General features: G+C 46.3%; 1 protein-coding gene across 1 annotated transcript in view; it reads left to right on the top strand.

The window, feature by feature from the left end:
* Positions 1 to 2,053: 2,053 nt before the first annotated feature.
* T265_11802 (hypothetical protein) overlaps positions 2,054 to 21,173 on the top strand; it is a gene marked incomplete at both ends in the record, with an annotated part of 38,233 nt that continues 19,113 nt past the window's right edge. The window contains 6 exons of the mRNA XM_009178567.1: positions 2,054 to 2,385; positions 4,458 to 4,596; positions 6,314 to 6,387; positions 13,547 to 13,697; positions 16,283 to 16,651; positions 19,888 to 20,085. Of these exons, the coding sequence (XP_009176831.1) occupies positions 2,054 to 2,385; positions 4,458 to 4,596; positions 6,314 to 6,387; positions 13,547 to 13,697; positions 16,283 to 16,651; positions 19,888 to 20,085 (1,263 nt within the window). The remainder of the gene's footprint in view (positions 2,386 to 4,457; positions 4,597 to 6,313; positions 6,388 to 13,546; positions 13,698 to 16,282; positions 16,652 to 19,887; positions 20,086 to 21,173) is intronic.

Raw genomic sequence — 21,173 nt, forward strand, 5'->3', positions numbered from 1 at the left:
TCTCGGTCTGTGTGGACACTCAGTTTCACCTGGCGTCGGATGATGCGCCGTGTTGAGTTGTGGTGGCGGCCAGGTGGAATCTATCGCCTGGTCTCCAGCAAAGACACGGTCCTATCAGAGATCCGATGCTTGGATGAGGTTGGCTTGGTTGTACCGCAAGCGGATATTCTGGCTTTGAGTTACGCTTTGGATATTTTTCCCATTGGCCGTTTATATCCGACACCGTACCGTTCGGCAGGCATTCGAGGAGTTGGTTCTGGTAGTTTCGTTTGGCTTCTGGATCCACTAGCTTCTCACTGGCTAAGCGGGGTGTGCGCGTTTTGCGTACACCTTAAAAGCTCATTGAAAAGCATCAGCGTCCGAGTCCACGCTGGTGTTCCCGAAGGAGCGGTAGGCGGTGATCGACCCTCGCCACCAACTGACGGCGATGGGGTCTACTTTGGACTCGGCGCTGGTTTGATGGTGGGCACCACGTTATCAATCGATTTCCGCTGTTCCGGAAATTCGTACTGCAAAGGAACAGCCTGTGATCGGCACACCTCTGAAGTAAGCGATTACCGTTTTCCCTGCGCACCGATTGTAATCGAAGACGACCACCCAGTCGGGCTTCAGAAGCGCCCAGTCTACCTACCTGGGCGTCCATATCACCAGCAACCACAACGTTATCTGAGCTTTTAGCTTGTTGTAGAAGGGCACCTAGAGCGTCATGGAAACTGTCCTTGGCGGATGAAGAGCTACAGTTAGTTGAGGCGTAAGCAGACACAATAAACAGAGTTTGATGAACCTCACTTCCTCTAGAGTCTCTCACAGATTTTGCCAAACGAACTGCACAGAGGCGACTATCAACGGGTATCCAGTCAAGCAGGGACGCTTCCGCTTGTTCGCTCAATGCAATACCCACCCCAGCACCCCCGTCTGCAGTGACCTGTGCATCACCAGAATCAAGCAGCAGGGGCCTGAAAGAGTGAGAGGCAGTCAGTTCGATCGCAGTACTTGCGTCCTGTATCCTCGTTTCTGACGGCCAACCTACATCAATGGAGAGGGAATCCAGCATACCAACAAGAGCCACCTGTTGACCATCACGAAGGGACTGGACCTTACCGTGGTTTAACGGTTTGTGCACCTCAACGACCCATTGATCTATACTGAAGGGTGTCCCCGCAACATTCACACAGTCTCTCATCCCAGGTTGGTCAATGGTTAGAGGTCTGACGAACACAGTCACCTGGCCCTCCAGGTTGGGGGTTGGAACATGTGGTGACTTGTTCCGTAGAAATGGTAATAAATTTGCATTTCCCGCCAAGCACCGCTGCCTTGAGGTTAGGCGTTTGAGCCAAAGGTTTTGGTTGAGAACCCTATGCAGCAAGTAAGGTGACCCGACCGATTTGGCATGATAGTATTGTTGGCTCTAAATGTCATGGTGTATGAGGGCCAGGATATTGCCAGGGCGCCCACACCTAGACAGGATAACCAAAGCTCTAAAGCCTAACCGCAAGGCAGAAATATTAGGCTGGACATGCAACTACGTTGCGACACATGTTCCAACACCCGACATGGGGGATCAGGAGGCTTTGTTCACCAGTCCTCTAACCGTTGATCAACGTGGTATGAGAGACCCTGTGAGTGTCGCGCGGAGGTACACTGACCGCCGCACCAGTCTCTTCGTGACTACAACGAACATCGCCCACTCCATCCAATCAACGTGGTGAGACCCTGTGAGTGTCGCGCGGAGGTACACTGACCGCCGCACCAGTCTCTTCGTGACTACAACGAACATCGCCCACTCCATCCAAAGGACGTCCTGTAACTCTACCAACTTGTGAATGACCACGTGCATGGCCTCATCGACATATCCTTCCGAACACTCCCCCACAGTTTAGATGTAGCTTCCCGTCTTATTTTACAGTTTTTACAGATTATATGCATAGCCACACGAACTCCAGCCGTAACCTTGGCAATCTCGCTAATCTCTCGCTCATGTTAGTCTTCCACTTAGTCTCGAATAGCTATACCGTCCATCATTCTGATTAATGGCTTCTAACTTTTAGACATTATGTCGTTTGGAAGACAAAGGGGTGGACGTTGGGGCATGAACTTCATATCCCCATCAGGACCCCATGGAAGCCTATCCACCAGCCGGATCCGTGATGAAGGTCCCGGTGATTACTTTAGGTCTGGTTATTCCAGCAGCGCTCTGGCTGCCGACGGCGTACGAGTTGGAGGCGCAGCGATTCCACCCCCATCCTCGGTTAACCGGGGTAAGCGTGAATACTGTGACCCAAACGAGATCATCGCGAAACAGACCACTCTGGTTCCGTCCCATGGCAGCGCTTCGTCGAGGACTTTTGCTAATCTCGGACGCAAGCGTATAGCTGATGAGGAGGAGTAAGTTCTCATGGACGTTTCTCCTTAGGTTATCATTTGTCGGGCCGCCATCCGCTTTCTTCGAAAATGAGACAACTTGCCTCCATATGAAGATTATTTAGGGCTGCGCGGCAGTATGGCATTGCTTCTTTCACTTTTTCACCATTACTGACAATGGCGTCCGAAATAACTACTGTAATCCCTGAATTTGGACTCCCGCGTAAGCTTTATGCTCTTTCCAACTTTCCATTCAATATTTCGAACGGATATCATGCCAACCAGCTCGACCGCGAATTGTTCCCTTTTGCTAACTAGTCCCCTAGAATTTCATTCAGATATGTCCGTAGGCAGGAGCTCGAGACATTGATTAAGGCGCCAGCTTACGGACCGGAAGATCTCTGGTTCGAATCCAATCTCAGCATCCTGGCTGTTCTTGTCTAGGCTTGGGCAACCTGGCAGTATCCCAGCCCTCGTGCCTCCTTCCGTCGGTATGGCAGCTAAGCACCGAAAGGGTGCTACAGCTGAACGATATTTTAGGTAGATCGTATTGGGCGTATGTACCGCAGAGGCTCGCCGTATGCAAGGTTCAATCACGTTTTTTGGCCAGTGGAAATACGTACATAAGCATAGCGTCATATAATCCACCAACGGCTCTATGTATTAAGGATTGTTCGATTTAATTGTGTTAAGTTTTGCTGCACTAACGTGACCAGTGACTAGCTGCTCACTTGGATCACAATGTTGGACAAATACTGCAATTGAAGACGACCTTGTATTCATTGGTGCACAAGTGCGCCCACACTTTGTCTACTACGTTGCAAACATTTCAGGTCGGTCGACTAGCACGTTGGGTCCGAATAATGCTCGGCTTCGGGAGGGGATAGGCCAATAGACTGGCCCTCTCAGGTTTGGTTCGCACGTTGGACATCCGGAGGCTGCGCAGTCGAATCATTGTGAGCGGCGATGGCAGTGTGTTGGGTTGGCTGAAGATGAGCCAAGTTGACGAACATGTACACCCGACTGGTAGCTGAGTGGTTGGTTTTGGCGGTACAGTAGAGTCGACTGTACGTTTGAGAAAGGCTATTCCGGTGCCTGTTGTAGATTCAGTCTAAACCACATGGACAACGAAAGTTCGCTGGGTTTTGTGATCAAAGTCACTTGGGGCGTTTAACATTCAGTGTTGCACTTGACTAACTGGGTGGTTTCAGTGACATTATACTTTAGTTCAGGGGAACAGGAAACTGTTTCACCACGTGGCCTATGTAACGTTTACTTTTGGAGACGTCGTAGTCTTGGCTGAGTACGTGTACTGGCTGAAGCCTTCAATTCAGTTGGCCTCAACCGGTGCCTGTGATTTTTGCGTCCATACGGAGGGAGTAGTTAATCCTCAGGCCACCTATTGGCTGAATGTTCGGGCTGACTGCTACCTTTGAAGTCTTTCACTCTACGGGTGAACATTTCTTGTCTCTAATGTCCTTGATCCAGGCTCTGGTTGGGTGGATGCATCCGGCTTTCACACATCTCATCTGGTGAAAAGCCCATCTGTCTAATTTAGGTTGATTTTTTACTTACGCGCTGCTACATTGAAAAAATGCAGAGAAACACCGGTTCAGCCGTTTTCCTCCACAATATCACACAATTTGCTTCATTTTAGGATAGTAGATGAGGAATGCCAACTGAGTGTATCAGAGCGGCCACCGCTATAGCGCCACCGCCAGTTCGGCTATGATGAGAATAACTGGAATAACGAAGTGACCAGTGTTAGTGATCAAAATAGAAAAAAAATAAAAAAGTCGTTCAGCTGTAGCACCTTTTCAGTGCCTAGCTGCCATGCCACATGAAGGAGGCACGAGGGCTGAGATACTGCCAGGTCGCCCAAGCCTAGACAGGGGAAGTCGAGTGGCAGAGGTCGGGTTCGAACCAGAGTTTTTACTCACTCGAATACAACTAATTTTATGTCCCTCAATCATTTTTGTGTGCCACAGATATGTAAGTTGGATTATAAAGGATACGTCGATCCGAATTTTTCTTGTATTACTGGTGATGGCATTGCTCAGTACAGCGATTTTCACTGGCACAATTTTTTAAACTAGCTATTTTCTGGAGGAGGATGACCAGGGAGGCTTGGAATATCAGCCGGCTCCAGGTAGTCCAGCCGACGGGAAAGGCAAAAAGTCCACTTCTGACTCGGATTCAGATGATCCGTTGGACAAGTACATGGAGAATATCGAGGTTAGTCGGTTTACCATATCCACCTAATTATTTATGTTTTATTCTGAGTGTGAGAATGGTGTCCACTCTAGTTCTATGGGTCTCAGCTTCCTAGGCTGCAATCCACTCCAAGCCTTGGTTATAGCTTTATTCTTTCTCGTTCTCGGTTGAAAGAGCACAACAAGCTAACCTCCCCACTAGCTCGAAATAACTTAGTGGTTAAAGCGCGAACTTACTCACCGGAAGATCTGTGTTTTGAACTCAACTTCGGGCATCCTGACTCTTCTTGTCTAGGAAGTCTCCCAGTTCTTGTGTTTCCTTCGGGTACCTCGGTAGCTGTCCACTGAAAGAGTGATGCAGCCGAATGATTGTTATCATTATCATTATGCTATTACCGAGCCACCTGTTTGCAAACTTTGTTGTTTTCAGAAAGGGTAGTGTCCGGTATTTCACCTGGACCTTCCTCTAAGAAGTAGTCCGACGGATATAAGTCACTCGATATAGACTGTACGTTGTGTAAGTGACGCAGGAGCCGTCTATGCGCAGGATGATTCACTGCTGATCAGTCTACCAGAGCCGAAAATTAGGATTAGACTACTATTCGGAGAATTTTGAGCCCGAATTTTCCTACAACTTCCGGAAAGTTTCACTGTTGCCGGTTTCTAGCAAGGATGAGGCAGCTACTGGACTTCTCAGCGTAGACGTATCTAACCTGGACATGATTAAATTTGCCTAATACCTGCAATTCAATGCAGTAGGGGCCAGAGTACTGAAAGCACTTAGTAATCACTTCAGCGATACTAGTTTAGGACCTGAGAATCGAACTGGTAGATCCACAGTACATCTGCTCTGGACTTTGAAAGAGAAGCGGGTATAAACGTATCGGCTATGATGGTGGTGGTGACTACGCCAGCGTTGTTGGTGAAAGCACGTGATACAATTGACTGAAACATTAATGAATCAAGCAACCGCGTCTACCTGATTCTCTTGTCGCACAGTACAGTTTTTGAATGATATAAATACGACGTGTCACGTTTGTTCTGATTTCGTTCAATCCTGTTACGGGATGCGTTTGGGATACCGACCCATCAGTGGTTGAGAATACGTCCGTGAATCTCCCAACTATAGAGCTTTTCCGTATGTGGGGATATGCTAATGCGTAGAATTGGGTAGTGACATGCGCTGCACACAAGTCATACGTGACTGGTCGCACCGTGTAAAGTAGTCAACTACCTGGCCGCTCAGTTTTCCGTATTTACCACTACAAAATGACAATTAAAAATGCAACCGTTCCACATTCGAAGCTTACATTTTCGTAGTATTTACTTGTTTCTTGGCCTTGCTGAGAAGAAGCAGGTTCTGAAGTCATCTAGTTACTCAGACCAATCGACCGAACCTTTCAAGTACTGAATGAGCTGCTGAATAATGTTCCTTAATTGTATTATGAGGGGCACCATACTCAAGTTATTTACCTATTTGAGGTTCAGGTAGCTCAGGGTTGGGGCCTGAAGCTGCTGTCGAAAAGATCCGTAGGTCGAACTGAACCCCAGATTTTCGACTTTTTCGGTCTATCTCAACCAGTCCGGTCACATGGCATCCATGTGCCGAAAGTACGCTTCAGCTAAACGATTGCTATTTCATTGTTTTAGTCACTCCTTTTATGTCAGCTGATGGATATTCTTGGGAGGGATCCTCCTGTGTGAGTGCTACTTTACTTCCAACCTCTTGTTTTTTGTAGGAAGAAGTTCGGACGTTGGATTATGCTCCACCAAACAAACCTGGGGCGAAGAAACCGGCCAGAGGAAACACTAAGTGAGGTGCTGTTTTTGGCTACCGGTTTTTATCCGTAGACTCCGAACTAAGAAGTTGATACATGCGGTCTGGTTGTCTTCTAGTGTTGTATATATCCTTAGTGTTGCCTGCCGAGCGTTTGACCATGCATAAGGATAATAATACCTACTCTTATTTTGAGCCGTTCATCTCCTATGGCGCACGGTTTCGATTTTTTTCATTGGTTCTCAGCAGTGACGAATGGAGATAAGGTCTGTAAGGATTATTCTCCCTTGGATGGTATATTACGCCGTCTGTTTTTGCTATCTCTTCACAGGCGTTAGCGTACTTTCAGGTAGCCCTGTAGGTATACGGTTCTTTCCCTAATTCCCACGCCCGACATTTTAGGATGCACACTGAGTTCTTCGTCCGCACTTCCTCTGTGGACTTCTGAATAGTTGAAACAAATAGCCTGGAGATATCTTCATTTCGGCCAGAGACGAGGTTGCCTGTCAATCAGATTNTTCGTCCGCATTCCTCTGTGGACTTCTGAATAGTTGAAACAAATAGCCTGGAGATATCTTCATTTCGGCCAGAGACGAGGTTGCCTGTCAATCAGATTTTGTTTTGCCGTCCGTTCAGTCATCTCGGTTTCTCACAACAGAGAAAATGTAGATGAACACCGCTTCCGGAATGATACATTTATTTGACTGAGCCATTGGACACCGTCATTTTCAGTAGGTGGCAAGTATATTCGCTGGTATATTCTCTGGTATGTTCTGGGATTGAAATCACTCGCTCTGATTGATTGTTCCACTTTGTCCATGACGTGTTGTGACTAGCCCTTTTCAGATATCTGTTGTATTGTGATGTGGCTATCATTGGTTTCAACTGACTCACCGTCTGTTCACCATATCCGAGGTTTTGTGGTAATCCGTGTGAGGCTGTGATGTCTTCTGTCTACACGAGCTATCAAGATTCCACAACGGCGCTTTACCTGTTTTTCCACTACGCATTTCAGAAATGGTGCTTAAGAATTTTATGTAGTCCAGTTAGGTCGCAGTGAAAAACTTGGCGCTTCAGATCTTTCAGATCGAACGTCCGGTAGGCAAATATCCTGTAGACGTTGTCACTCGCAGAATGGGTCCCTCATGCTTTCATGGCTTTTCCAAATCAGATAGAGTTCTTGTATCCAGAAGTTAGTACATGGGATGATAGAATCCGCACCATTTATGAGTCACCCACCTCTCCATTCTCCCACTCTGCACGTAACAGCACCACGGTTATTGTGCACAAAGTATATTAAGGCCGCTCCGTTACAGAGAACGCGTTGTCCTGAAAACCACCAAAGTATTACCAGTTTTGATACTGAACTAACGGAAAGGAAGTCTGTTGGACTGGGCTATTTGATCGCAAACGTTTCATCATTTGAGGTAGCATAATAATGCATCGTTAGTGAAAGTGCCTTGAGCGTGAGTGTGTGATTGTTGCACTGTGTAGACTGAAATGGGGTCTATCCATCCTGGTCGACCCTAACGGATCATTGGCCGTTTGGGTGAGCTGATTGCTTATTGGCTTATCTTCCGATTCGTGAGTGTCTGGGTAACCCTAAGACTGGAACTCTCCGGTTCCCCCGCTATAACCCTTTTACATTTGCCTCCACAGTGAGTTCTCTTTCTTTGTCCGTTGGTCTGAGAGCTGAGGCTGACTCATTGAGTTGATTGCCCGTAGCTCGTAACATTGATTAGACAGGGTCGATGTCGATTTGTCGGTTGATTGAATCCCTAGCGGTGTAGCATCCTTCGAGGAATCCCCTCTTTCTCAGCGATCATTACAACCTGAGCTACCGAAATTCTTTTCACCTGCATGAGGGAAACGATTGTCTCTGGTTTCGATTCACACCAATGATCAATTTTTCGAAAGTTTGCTGGCTGTCAAAGTTATTCCCTGTAAAGAGACCACTTCTGGTTTCTCCCTTGAAGCCTATTTCAACACAGTTCGACAAGCTACCTTGTGTTTTTCTGTTTATTCGAAACCAAAGAGTCGAACCTAAACTTTACCGACCAACCTATAATGTCAATGAAAGGAAGACCTTCGCTGCCGAGTAATTTATCAGAAAACACCAACTGAACCGTTACAAACTNACGATAGCCGATGAATATCCAGAGAAGTTCAGGAAGACATGTTTGAGAAGAAGATGGATATTCAGTTTATATGAACAAGATGCGTATGAGAGTCTTGCTTCCCTGTCCAATAGTTTGTAACGGTTCAGTTGGTGTTTTCTGATAAATTACTCGGCAGCGAAGGTCTTCCTTTCATTGACATTATAGGTTGGTCGGTAAAGTTTAGGTTCGACTCTTTGGTTTCGAATAAACAGAAAAACACAAGGTAGCTTGTCGAACTGTGTTGAAATAGGCTTCAAGGGAGAAACCAGAAGTGGTCTCTTTACAGGGAATAACTTTGACAGCCAGCAAACTTTCGAAAAATTGATCATTGGTGTGAATCGAAACCAGAGACAATCGTTTCCCTCATGCAGGTGAAAAGAATTTCGGTAGCTCAGGTTGTAATGATCGCTGAGAAAGAGGGGATTCCTCGAAGGATGCTACACCGCTAGGGATTCAATCAACCGACAAATCGACATCGACCCTGTCTAATCAATGTTACGAGCTACGGGCAATCAACTCAATGAGTCAGCCTCAGCTCTCAGACCAACGGACAAAGAAAGAGAACTCACTGTGGAGGCAAATGTAAAAGGGTTATAGCGGGGGAACCGGAGAGTTCCAGTCTTAGGGTTACCCAGACACTCACGAATCGGAAGATAAGCCAATAAGCAATCAGCTCACCCAAACGGCCAATGATCCGTTAGGGTCGACCAGGATGGATAGACCCCATTTCAGTCTACACAGTGCAACAATCACACACTCACGCTCAAGGCACTTTCACTAACGATGCATTATTATGCTACCTCAAATGATGAAACGTTTGCGATCAAATAGCCCAGTCCAACAGACTTCCTTTCCGTTAGTTCAGTATCAAAACTGGTAATACTTTGGTGGTTTTCAGGACAACGCGTTCTCTGTAACGGAGCGGCCTTAATATACTTTGTGCACAATAACCGTGGTGCTGTTACGTGCAGAGTGGGAGGATGGAGATGTGGGTGACTCATAAATGGTGCGGATTCTATCATCCCATGTACTAACTTCTGGATACAAGAACTCTATCTGATTTGGAAAAGCCATGAAAGCATGAGGGACCCATTCTGCGAGTGACAACGTCTACAGGATATTTGCCTACCGGACGTTCGATCTGAAAGATCTGAAGCGCCAAGTTTTTCACTGCGACCTAACTGGACTACATAAAATTCTTAAGCACCATTTCTGAAATGCGTAGTGGAAAAACAGGTAAAGCGCCGTTGTGGAATCTTGATAGCTCGTGTAGACAGAAGACATCACAGCCTCACACGGATTACCACAAAACCTCGGATATGGTGAACAGACGGTGAGTCAGTTGAAACCAATGATAGCCACATCACAATACAACAGATATCTGAAAAGGGCTAGTCACAACACGTCATGGACAAAGTGGAACAATCAATCAGAGCGAGTGATTTCAATCCCAGAACATACCAGAGAATATACCAGCGAATATACTTGCCACCTACTGAAAATGACGGTGTCCAATGGCTCAGTCAAATAAATGTATCACTCCGGAAGCGGTGTTCATCTACATTTTCTCTGTTGTGAGAAACCGAGATGACTGAACGGACGGCAAAACAAAATCTGATTGACAGGCAACCTCGTCTCTGGCCGAAATGAAGATATCTCCAGGCTATTTGTTTCAACTATTCAGAAGTCCACAGAGGAAGTGCGGACGAAGAACTCAGTGTGCATCCTAAAATGTCGGGCGTGGGAATTAGGGTTCCATCAGTTGGCACCGCTTACAGGACACCACGTAATCCATCACCTCACTTCTCATCCCGGGCCGGTAGGCCCTCTGCCGAAGTAAGTCGTACGTCTTGGTGCACCCTGTGTGTGCCATCTCGTGGCATTTAACGATAAGCTTCTATCTCAAGACGCGGGGTATCACGGTCAGCACAACATCCGAATCGGTGGCGTTTCAGGATATTATGCCAGCTTCATTGAGACTCAGCGAATCGAAGTGACTATGGAATGTTTCCAATTCCTTGGCTCCCTCTCCGTTTTCAATTCCCTTTCCAACAAGGCGGCTGCAACCTTCCGTAACACAGGATCCTGCCGTTGGAGTTGCACCAACAGGAGCAGTCCGACGAAGAGGCTATTGGCACCAGTCATGATCGTGGGGGCCTCATCTTAAGCCTCTAGTCTTGACAACCAATCAACAAGGTGGTTCCCCTTCCCTGGCACGTGCCGGATCGTGAAGTCGTACTCTTGTAACCGGCGCGCAAGCTTCCCGCAAGGATCTCTGGTGGCCCCGATCCACTCCAGTGGTCTTGACACGAAATATTTGTCCAAGCAGGTGTGGCCTCCACTTATCCAGGGCTCAGACGATAGCTAAGCATTCTTTCTCAATAGTCGGGTACTTCTGCTCAGCGTTAGTCAGGACACGACTGACATTCGATAACTCCATTCCTCTGCTTAAGGATTGCGCCGATACCGCGATCATTAGCGTCTGTTGCAACAGTGAACACCTCTCCGACCCTGAGCAGTTTTAGGGTCAGTAGGTGATCTAGCATCCGCGCTTTGATACATTCGAAAGCCTCATGTGCTTCTCTGGTCCATTTGAATTTCCGATTTTGCCCGAGCAAGCCGTACAGTGGAGCAGCAATCGTGTTGAAATCCTTGACAAACCGACTGTAGTATGCTTCTCGTGCGTAGGGACCGTTGTGAACTGGGGACAGCACAGTCCTCGATCTTTGCCAGTTTTTTCTAGCGGTGGGTTAACCTCTTTGTGACCCACTTTATATGTTCCAACAGTGTCACCGAACTCCGAGCGAGCTGTGTCTTGGCTTGATTTATCTGCAGGCCAGCCTCCCGGATATGCTTCAATACGGCCTTCAAGTGATCCCCTGTTCTGGCTCCGCATTACTGTACACAACGATCTCGTCCCCATACACGGCAGAATTCTGGGGTCCCTTCGTTAAACGAAGCATCAAGTGCCGAAATGTGAATGGTGCCCCAGACAAAACAAACGGTATCCATCTAAATTGATATGCGGTGTCCCCAACCGTGAAAGCCGTTTTCTTTAGGTCCGTTCTCCGCTTTGATAGATAGTTGCCAGTATCCGGAACGCAAGTCGGGCATCGTGAAATATCGGGAATGCTGGAGGGAATCGAAAATCTCCGCAACCGAAGGCACAGCCACGACCCGATTTACGGTCAGTTCATTCAAACGCCGGAAATCCACACAAAACTGGTATCCTCCGTTTGCATTCCTTACAAGCAAAACCGAGAAGTTGTACGAAATTGGTCTCCAGTCCAGCAACCGCAACCTCCTCGAAGTCCTCCAGGAAGGTCCGAACATAACCATTCTCAAAAGGTTGTGGCCATGGGATTTTCATCCTTATCCTGATGACGGCACCAGATGAAAGGTAGAAGGCCTTAGCTGCGGGGTCATTCACTAGAAAACACCAAAAGAACACAGTTACAAACCATTGGACAGGAAAGCAAGACCCTCATATACATCTTGTTCATATAAACTAAATGTCCGTCTTCTTCTCGAACGTGTCTTCCTGAACTTCTCTGGATATTCATCGACTATCATTCAAATGTAAACGAATGCTACGATGCAAGTCCACGGCTTTCGTAATAAACCCCACTTTTCAGTAGACGCAAAGCGAAGTTACGAGAAAACATTACTTGCATGCATCGTCAGTAGTATCCACCGTTACATCAGCACTAGTGGCAGCGGCAATCATACCGCTCACCTTTTAAGAAATGTGTCCGTTTCTCCAGTCCGGTTTGTTTCTTCAAGGAGGGGGTTGTCGTTCTATAAATGTGGGGAATGTGGTTTGCATCTGGAGGGTCGGTAGCACTATTCGACTTTTTGGGAGTCAGCCGTGTGGGCAGACCACCGCACAATTCGAAATGCGAAAACCACCTGTCCAACACCGCCTACGGCAGAGAGTGACCATTTTGGGTTGACCCTGTTTATTTACTTCGGCGATCACAAGGTTGATTTGTCAGGCACATGTGAGAAATGCGGGTTGAATTCCCTTTAAAAGCCGCATTGGCTTGGTAAAAAAACGGTCTAATTGTACTTGTGTAGGGCGCCTTCCGCTTCGGGCCACTTACCTCCTTTTCTGGCATAGGGGCACATCATACGTGCGCATGCACAGCGGTCTATTATCCCACAACTGAGTTGAAGGATCCTGTTGGGACCTGCGTGAATCTTCCTAATCCATACAAGAATATGGAAACTATCTGTGACGTTGAGCGACGGAACCATGTCGCTCGTTTAAGCTCCTCGAGATTTAACGGTAATTTGAATGGTCTTATAACTTCTTCTCAGGTACTTTTAACTTCTACGGTATCACAATAGGTCGGATTCTGTGTTATTGCCAATCGAAACACTCAATTCACCGGGCTAACTTGACGGCTAGGTGCATAGGGAAGTATTTAACTCAAGCACACAGTACTGGCAAGCCATAGTACGGGCTCAGTTGTGAGTTGCTCCTCTGGCGGCTACCTTCATCTCTTTCCTGCGTAAGTCACTCGTTGAGGGTGCCCATTGTTACCTTGTTTCACATTGTTGCTGTACTTAGATCAAATCTGGCTGATCGTCAAAAGACTCACTAGAAGCAGTGACGAGAAGAGGCAGAAACCTTGTCTTATGCACACTAATTTTAAGTGTCGTTGGGGCTGCTCTTCAGCTGTTTTATAGCGTCTTAGTTTTCCAGTAGCGAATGTATTTTTATCCAATCAGAATATTTTGTTTTACTTTTGCAAAAAGTGGCTTCATGTGTCCTTTCACGGAGAAAATACGGATTATGTGATTGTATTCCCCTCCAAATGATCTCGTTTTTCGTGGAACGGAATTACGTTGGTCTTGGTATTGTTCTGTCTTATTTTATCAATACTGATTGAGCCTAATGCGTGGACACTGTCCATCAACACTCTACAGCCACCAGTGAGACGTGGTCCCTCAAGTTTTATCCGCCTTTGGCAACTTCATCTATGGTCTGTTTTTTAACGCACACTTCAACCACGTTCCTCCACGCAACTCAGGGGTATTCGGGATGACATAGAACAAGAGGACGCGGTGGAGTCGTATTTACGATTTATGGAGGAAAACCCTCACTTGGGATTGCATATGGACGACGAAGAAGAAGCTTATGAATACGACGCAGAGGGTAATATAATCGGCACGGAGAAAAAGGTGAGAATGTTTTCTGGCATCTTAGTGAATAGCAAGCCATCGACATGGTCGGTTGTCTTTGCGGTTGGGTGGTTCACTCATACCTGGGAGTTTCCTGACAGGAGACTATCCATTAATTCGTGTTTTCAATTGGTTTGTAACACTCCGGAGATTAAAGCCGAACGCCAAAACCCAATGCTCGGGTGCCCAAAAGTTTCTGTTCTATTAATCAGCTTCCTTGCGAGATGTTTGGTAGCATGGGACGGATGCCAGGCTGGAATCCACCTATCTTAGGCAGTGACCATGCGATCAAACTCTAGTGTGTGCTACTTCTCACTGAGTGCATCTCTGTGCTGCACACCGTGACTCGTATGGAACCACCAATCCTCGCGTCAAGACCGCAAAGCACTTTCTCCACTAGGTTTGTAACGTTTGTAACGTACAATTGCTGGTTATATTGGTTCAGTGGTTAGAGCGCCAGTTTTCTGATTGGAAGGTCTGTAGTTCGAACCCGACCTCTGCCTGGGCAACCTGACAGTATCCCAGCCCTCGTGCTTCTAGTGGCGTGACAGTTAGGCACCGAAAGGGTGTTACGGCTGAACAATTATATTATTTATTTGAAGGTAATTTTGGCCTCAACTCTCTTTTGAAAGGCCACTTACTCCCAAAAAAACGAGAAGTGCCGTAACGCCTTGTCATCCTTGGTCGGAATAATCGACACTGTGCGCCTTACGAAAGTCAAGGAGGCTGAAAGTTTCAATCTTCCAGATAGTAGTTTCGAGCACAATCACACAACACTTGCCTGCTCTTTTCGGTTGAAATCACGTTCCAAAAATGTATTGGGGGTTTCAGTACTGACGCATCAGTACTGTTTCTCTACACCATAGCATAGCAACAGCTAATCAGCTGGTGGGTTTGGGTTTGTCGGTTTTTTAAGTACTACCTCATGATATCTTTACGCAAGAAGTTGAGACGGGAAGAGCTAGCCAATCAAAAGGGGCCCATGTGAGCTTCGGGCCCAGATTTTCGAATTGATGGCCCTCGATCTTATTTCTCCATTATCCGGGTCTGCATACTTTTAGTTCGCATGGCTGACACTGTAATAGAACAGCGCCCTCGTTAACCGTCTTCACAAACTTCCACAGGTCTATCAAACGATCAGATAATCGATAGTGCTGCCTACGTCTAGGCCCCATAAAAAAGAGCATCTCATGGTAATGTCGCAACTATTCTCGGAAAGTAGTTTGCCGCTGATGGAGAATTATCTATGGACTTATCAAGAGAGTGACCTCTCTGGACGGGTGTCTTTTCGGATACAAATACAGGTATCCTTAGGGTAGGGTGGTGCGAGCATCGGGATTACAAGGAACTGCCTATCACCGAGTCATGTTGTTGTGCTTCACGCAACAATTTGCCTGCAAGCCAATTTGCAGTTGTACACTAAGTTATCCAGTTTTGGTGAAAGAGCTTACTGTATCCCGTCATGCACTCAACATAAAATCAATTGCAATGAAATTCACCACATACATGTCGCATGAGCGGTGACAGGAGGAACTGTGGGGAAATGATGAAAACGTGTGCATGGTATTAGCAGAAGCGACGACGTTCTCAAAATCTAGCATCTCATACGCACTAGGGATAAAATGCACTGTTAGTAGTTCTTATGGGACCTGTGAATAGAAAGCGATTTACTGTGTACGCAAACACTGCCTACGCACGCATATTCGAAACAACCTCGTTTGTTGGCTTTGGGAACTGGCCCTCTAACATAAAATGTTGTCCCATCAACACTATGAACCACATGTCATCATATGCTAAAGCTTAATCCTCAGCCTTTTTTAGACGCTGTGACCTACTGGTTTTTGTTGGAGACCAAACTGGATGAATCGATTAGTTTTGCCTCTGCTTACCTATAAATTTGAGGGCATTGTCGGAGTCGGGCAGGTGCAACCTGCGCTCACACTGAGTAGTGGGGCGAACTGTGAGAGTCAGCTTCCTTTCATGTAGGGATTCAGTCTATACTGGAATAAAGTGTTAGAACATTGGTTCCCATACACCTTTTTCAGCAGACGACCCACAGCATTTCGTTCCTTCGGTACTCTAAGTATGAAAAAAGCTACCCACACTCATTCACGTGCAAGTAAAGTACTTGGAATCCTCAATATTGTGGAGATTTTCAAGTGTAACAGAGAAGATGCTTGCCACCTATGGACTGCGTCCGAGGTGTTTAAGAATTTCGATCCGTAAGTGTGCCCATCCGGAGCGAATAGTCAGAAGTATCAGAGCCCACGACAATAGTGCAGAAGATCTATGTGTACTCTGATCTTGCGAAAGCTCTGCACTGTTAAACGTAACTCATCGAACCTCTTTTCCGTAACCTGTCATTCGCAACTTGAACGACACAAGTAAGGGGAACAGTGATGCAACGTTTCTGTATCGCCTGAGCCTCCCTTGAGTGCGAAGCAGAACACATTTCTCGCTCTTGCATTTCATGAATCCAGTCAGTGTGTCTTCGTGACCTAATTTTGCTTCTTGCTAATCGGTTAACGAGGGCCTCTGAATGCCTATCGATTAAAACACGCTTGTCCATGTTCATCTTGTTTTAGATGATTGACCCATTACCCCCCGTCGACCATTCAGTAATCAAGTATGCTCCATTCGCTAAAAACTTCTACATCGAGCACGAGGAGATTACCAATCTGAGCGAGGCGAATGTGGCTGAATTACGTGAAAAATTGGGAATTCGTGTGAGTGGTCCAAGCCCACTCCGTCCGGTCTGTTCGTTCGCTCATCTGGGTCTGGACGAACCCCTGCTGGAAGCGATTCGTAAAGCTGGATTTACGAAACCCACTCCTATACAAGCCCAAGCCGTGCCTTTGGTGATGGCCGGACGTGATGTGATCGGTATTGGCAAAACGGGTAGTGGGAAAACTGCGGCATTCTTGTGGCCGGCGATTATTCATATCATGGATCAGGTATGTGCAACGGCATCCATCGATCGTCAGTTTAGAACAGCTTCTCTCTGGTCCTCCTCCGAAAGTTGCATGCTTCTATGGGTTATCAATGGACTTGGATTTATTCCAACTTGCGAACCTCGAAAACGCAAGTGCCAGTATAATACTTACTGGACCTCCAAAGTGTAGATTTTTCCAACATAGTATAATATGGGTGTTGTCTGAGCAGAAAATATAGAATATTTCACTGTCATTCCATTTTCATTAAGGTAGAGATATCACTGTCTGCTGAGCCGAGTGGCAAGGCCTTAAGTCAGAGTGGCTGAATAACTTAGTCTCTTAAAAGCAACAGAATATGATGGAGCGCTCGTTTGCTTCCTATCATACTGCTCAATTGATTTTTTTCAGCACTGTCAATCCTCATGAGAAATTAGACATATTTCAGCTTTATTACTTGCGTCGCACTATGGTTGTCTCACGCTGATACAATTTGACTGGTAGAACTTACGGATTTGTTTTCTGAGTAAGCCACATCTTCGCAAAATGACCACACATCCCATTCTCTTACCGAGCCGTGGCTGAGAATGTTAAATCGCCAGTCGAATTAACATCATTAGTGCACTGAGGTGGGGAGTGTGTTTGTTGCACGTGATTGGGTTGATATTGAGTCTATTCACTCTGGTTGACCCTGACTGATCATTGGCCGTCTGTATGGGTAGCCCCGAGACTTGACCTCTCCAGTCCCCCACCCTCTGTGATCCTTCCTCGTTTTTCTCCACAGTGGTTTCCGTTTCTTGGTCCGTTGATCTGATAGCCGAGGCTGACTCTGTTACCATTGAGTTGGTGGTCTCTAGCTCGTGACAGTGTGTAGATAGGGTCGATTTAGGTATGCCGGTTGATTGAATCCTTTGTGGAGCACCCTGCTCCCTTAGATTCCTCCGTGTATGTACATTGATGACCAAAGGACGAGAACGAGAAGGACGCAATCAGCAACGACGTGTGCCGGATCAGCTGTACGGACTGCAACAACCAGTGTATTGGACAAAGAAAACCTTCTACGCGGATAAGAGGTCTCAACGCGATTATCTAAAGACATGATCACTATGGTCGTTGGCTTGTTCGCCCAGCTCAGCGAACTAGCCAACGACCATCTACGCTACCTGAGCTACCGACGTTTCCCTCTATAGGAAACATGATCACTATATTTTAGTTCCACACATGAAGATCGCGAAGAACGCAGGTTTAGTGTAGAGAACTTGAAGGTCGTAGCACTAGGAAGCTCAAGACGCGGGGAGGAACCCCAGACGAATAATATTCCGCAGAGGATTCAATCAACCGGCATTTCGAAATTGACCTTATCTACATATTGATACGAGCTAGGGATAGCCAACTCAGTGATAACATTGATTCGGTCTAGGGCAACAAACGGGATCCATTGTGGAAATAAAGCGACAAAGGTCTCAGTGGAGGGAACCTGAGGGGTCAAGTCTCAATGCTACCTGGACATTCACTGATCAGAGGACAGGTCAGCCAAAAAAACAACAGGGAAAGCCCAGAGGTTATTCAAGGTCGAATTGAGCAATTATAAATTGTACCAATCCATGCATATGCAACTGTACAGCTGGATTTCTTTCGGATTACGTCTGATTGCAAATGATGGTAACTAGTTTGTCGGACAGACCCAACTCATCAACCCGGTGATATCAGTCATGTGTGATGCCTGGAATCTGCGCGTAAAGGTGCAGTTCAGTACGTTCAGTTGATTAAGTACAGGTTGGAATCATTTGTATCTTTAACGAAATGTTCTCGCTTATCGTCAACTTCACAAGTTCGTTTGAAATTTGATTTAAACTTTTGTGAACCTGAAACTGTTAAAGCTTGTGGATCAGCGCTCCTCTCCATTGTGTTGCCGCAAGGAGGTGTCGCATGAGTGCTTTCCCCTAGATCCTTTGAGACCGGTGGAACGATAACACAGCACACGGCTAAACAGTGGACTCAGATTTTTAACGGCTTATTATATAATTCATTCCTCTCTTGTAAACCAATACAAAATAAGGAGACCCATTTACAGCCACCCATTACAGGATAGGCTGCGAACGGTCTCTTGAAAATGGCGTGCTGGACGCCTTTTCCTGATTGGAAATTTGCCCCACTATTTCATGTTCACTGTTCGAAAAAACGGTTGCGGCTGGCATGAACAGAAGGTGGGAACATGCATTCGACTGAAATTGCTATAATCGGTCACTAAGGATGAGTCTTTTGAGTGATTCATCTTATAGGGGTTTTGGTGTAAGGCTAGGTTCCGTGGAGGGGGGCGCCGGGTTATGCTCAGTTCCATCTTTGATGTTTGTACTATGATAGTTCCGTCCATATAATCTCACGCGTCCAGTTGGTTTTTCAGGCTAGTGGGGTTAATCTGGGACCACATATGAGATTCGAACTGAAACCAATGTAATTTCCTTAGGGAACCCTATTTGAGTGATTCGATGTCCTGCTTTCCACACATTTCTTGTCAAGTGAGAGTGACTGAGTAACAAAGGTACTGCTATCGGAAACTGGAAAGTGCTTGGAAACTAATGAGTGGGTAGCCGTTTAGTCGGGCGGATCTGATGACTACAAACACTGAGCAATTTCTACTCTTATGGGCCAGCCTGAATTGACCATGATTACTTTGGCCAACAGGCAGCTGCTTGACTTACCAACGAAATGATGTTAACTGGGTGAATATTATTCGTTCTTGGATCACTTCGGGGCTCATGAAACAATTGGACGCTCAGTTACGCCGTTTCTCGCCAGCATCGTCGCTTCTCAAAGTTACTGTTAACTGTACAACTTGTCCAATTTTCGGAGAAGTGTGTGCTACGCTAAGTTACAGCACACAAAACTGGTCAAGCTATACGCGACCATAGTTGTTATATTTCAAATGATTTAGTTCATATATCTGTTGGTACCTAGTTCTATTTGTATAAACTAAATAGGTGTCATATAGCAAAGCAACTTTGGCGAACACGCTTTCCCATCTTTTTCTACCGATTCTGAATGCCTCATACAAACTCACACATTTCAATGCTGATACATTTCATAGGGTTTCTGAGCGGTCATTATCGATAAATGCTTCTCATTTCCGCCACTCCTTGTTGTGGCTGATTACATGTAATTGTATTTTCCCGTGATGGTCTTAGTTTCTTGTGAACTATACCATTGATATCCATTATGCTATCACCGATTCCATCCCCCTGCTTCTGTTTCTTCTCAAGCCCCCTTTGAAGCTGGGTGATGGTCCGATTGCAGTCGTTTGTGCCCCGACGCGCGAACTGGCCCAGCAAATCTACACGGAAGCAAAAAAGTTAGCCAAGGTCTACAACCTTACCACCGTTTGCGCTTACGGTGGTGGAAGTCTGTGGGAGCAACAGAAAGCCTGTGAGGCAGGTTGTGAACTGCTCATTTGCACACCAGTAAGTTTGCCTAATAACAACGTATGCCACTCATCAATTTGCAGTAAACAATGGTACTGTTGGTGCTCGACTTATTCATAGCTGAATGAGGGAGAACACATTCCAAACCTTGTTGGAACGACTATTAGCATTCCTGATCGAAGCCCTCGACCTAACAGCCTACTCTCTAATTGCTCGCGTTTTCCTACCAGTATCCAGATACAGATGCAACCCGTCGCTGTTTTAGAGATTCGGTATTCAAAGAATTGGTCTATTCTTTCTCATTCGGGATATTCATTGAAAAGGTATTTTTTTGTGATTGCTAGGACCCCTCTGAGCATTCCAGTTCAGTTAGCTGCAAACGGTATACTGAGCTTTCGGCCTCCATATTTTGTCCACTGGAAGATAGAACAGCAGAGTGGGAAAATTATGGGCGATGCCTTATTCAGTTAATTCGTGTTGGCTTGTTGTGGTTGTCTGATACGGTGGAAAATTCGGCAGATCAACAGTGAGGGCAATAGGTATTTCTTTGGAGCGCCACCGACTGGGTGACTAAGATCCGTATCTCAGTGTTTCACGCTCCGAAGGCCTCATTCAGCGAGACGGTAGTTACCAGCCTGATTGAGTTTACTTGTTGGGTTATTCAGACTCCATTTTCAGATCGTACTTTTAGGTTAGTCCACACAACACCAAGAGTGCCCTATGACATGTACCCTCCTGTTGAACGCGAAGCTTATGAGGTAATCGCCGTCAACTTTGAAGTTCGACCACCCCATTGCGGGCGATGTGTTCCCTAGAATCAACTGGCGTACCTCAACATTGCCATTCGGACGTTTTCATCATAATCAAGCAGTGCTTCGGAGGTACCGATGAACATGCAACGAGGGTTTTCTTGTATCTTCTGCGTGCAGGAGCCACATCACTTATCCATCAAGTGGTGTGGACCGCGATGTGTAATGTATACTCCACTCTTGACAGGTGATCTGGCCTCCAACCGGCGCAACATGTGTCGAAGGCTGACAAACGGTTTCAGAAGTGAGCTCATCTCCAGCCATTCCGCCGTTTCATATTATATATATATATATATATATATATATATACGTAGCGTA

The sequence above is a fragment of the Opisthorchis viverrini genome (assembly GCF_000715545.1).
Source record: "Opisthorchis viverrini unplaced genomic scaffold opera_v5_588, whole genome shotgun sequence".
Lineage (NCBI taxonomy): Eukaryota > Metazoa > Platyhelminthes > Trematoda > Opisthorchiida > Opisthorchiidae > Opisthorchis > Opisthorchis viverrini.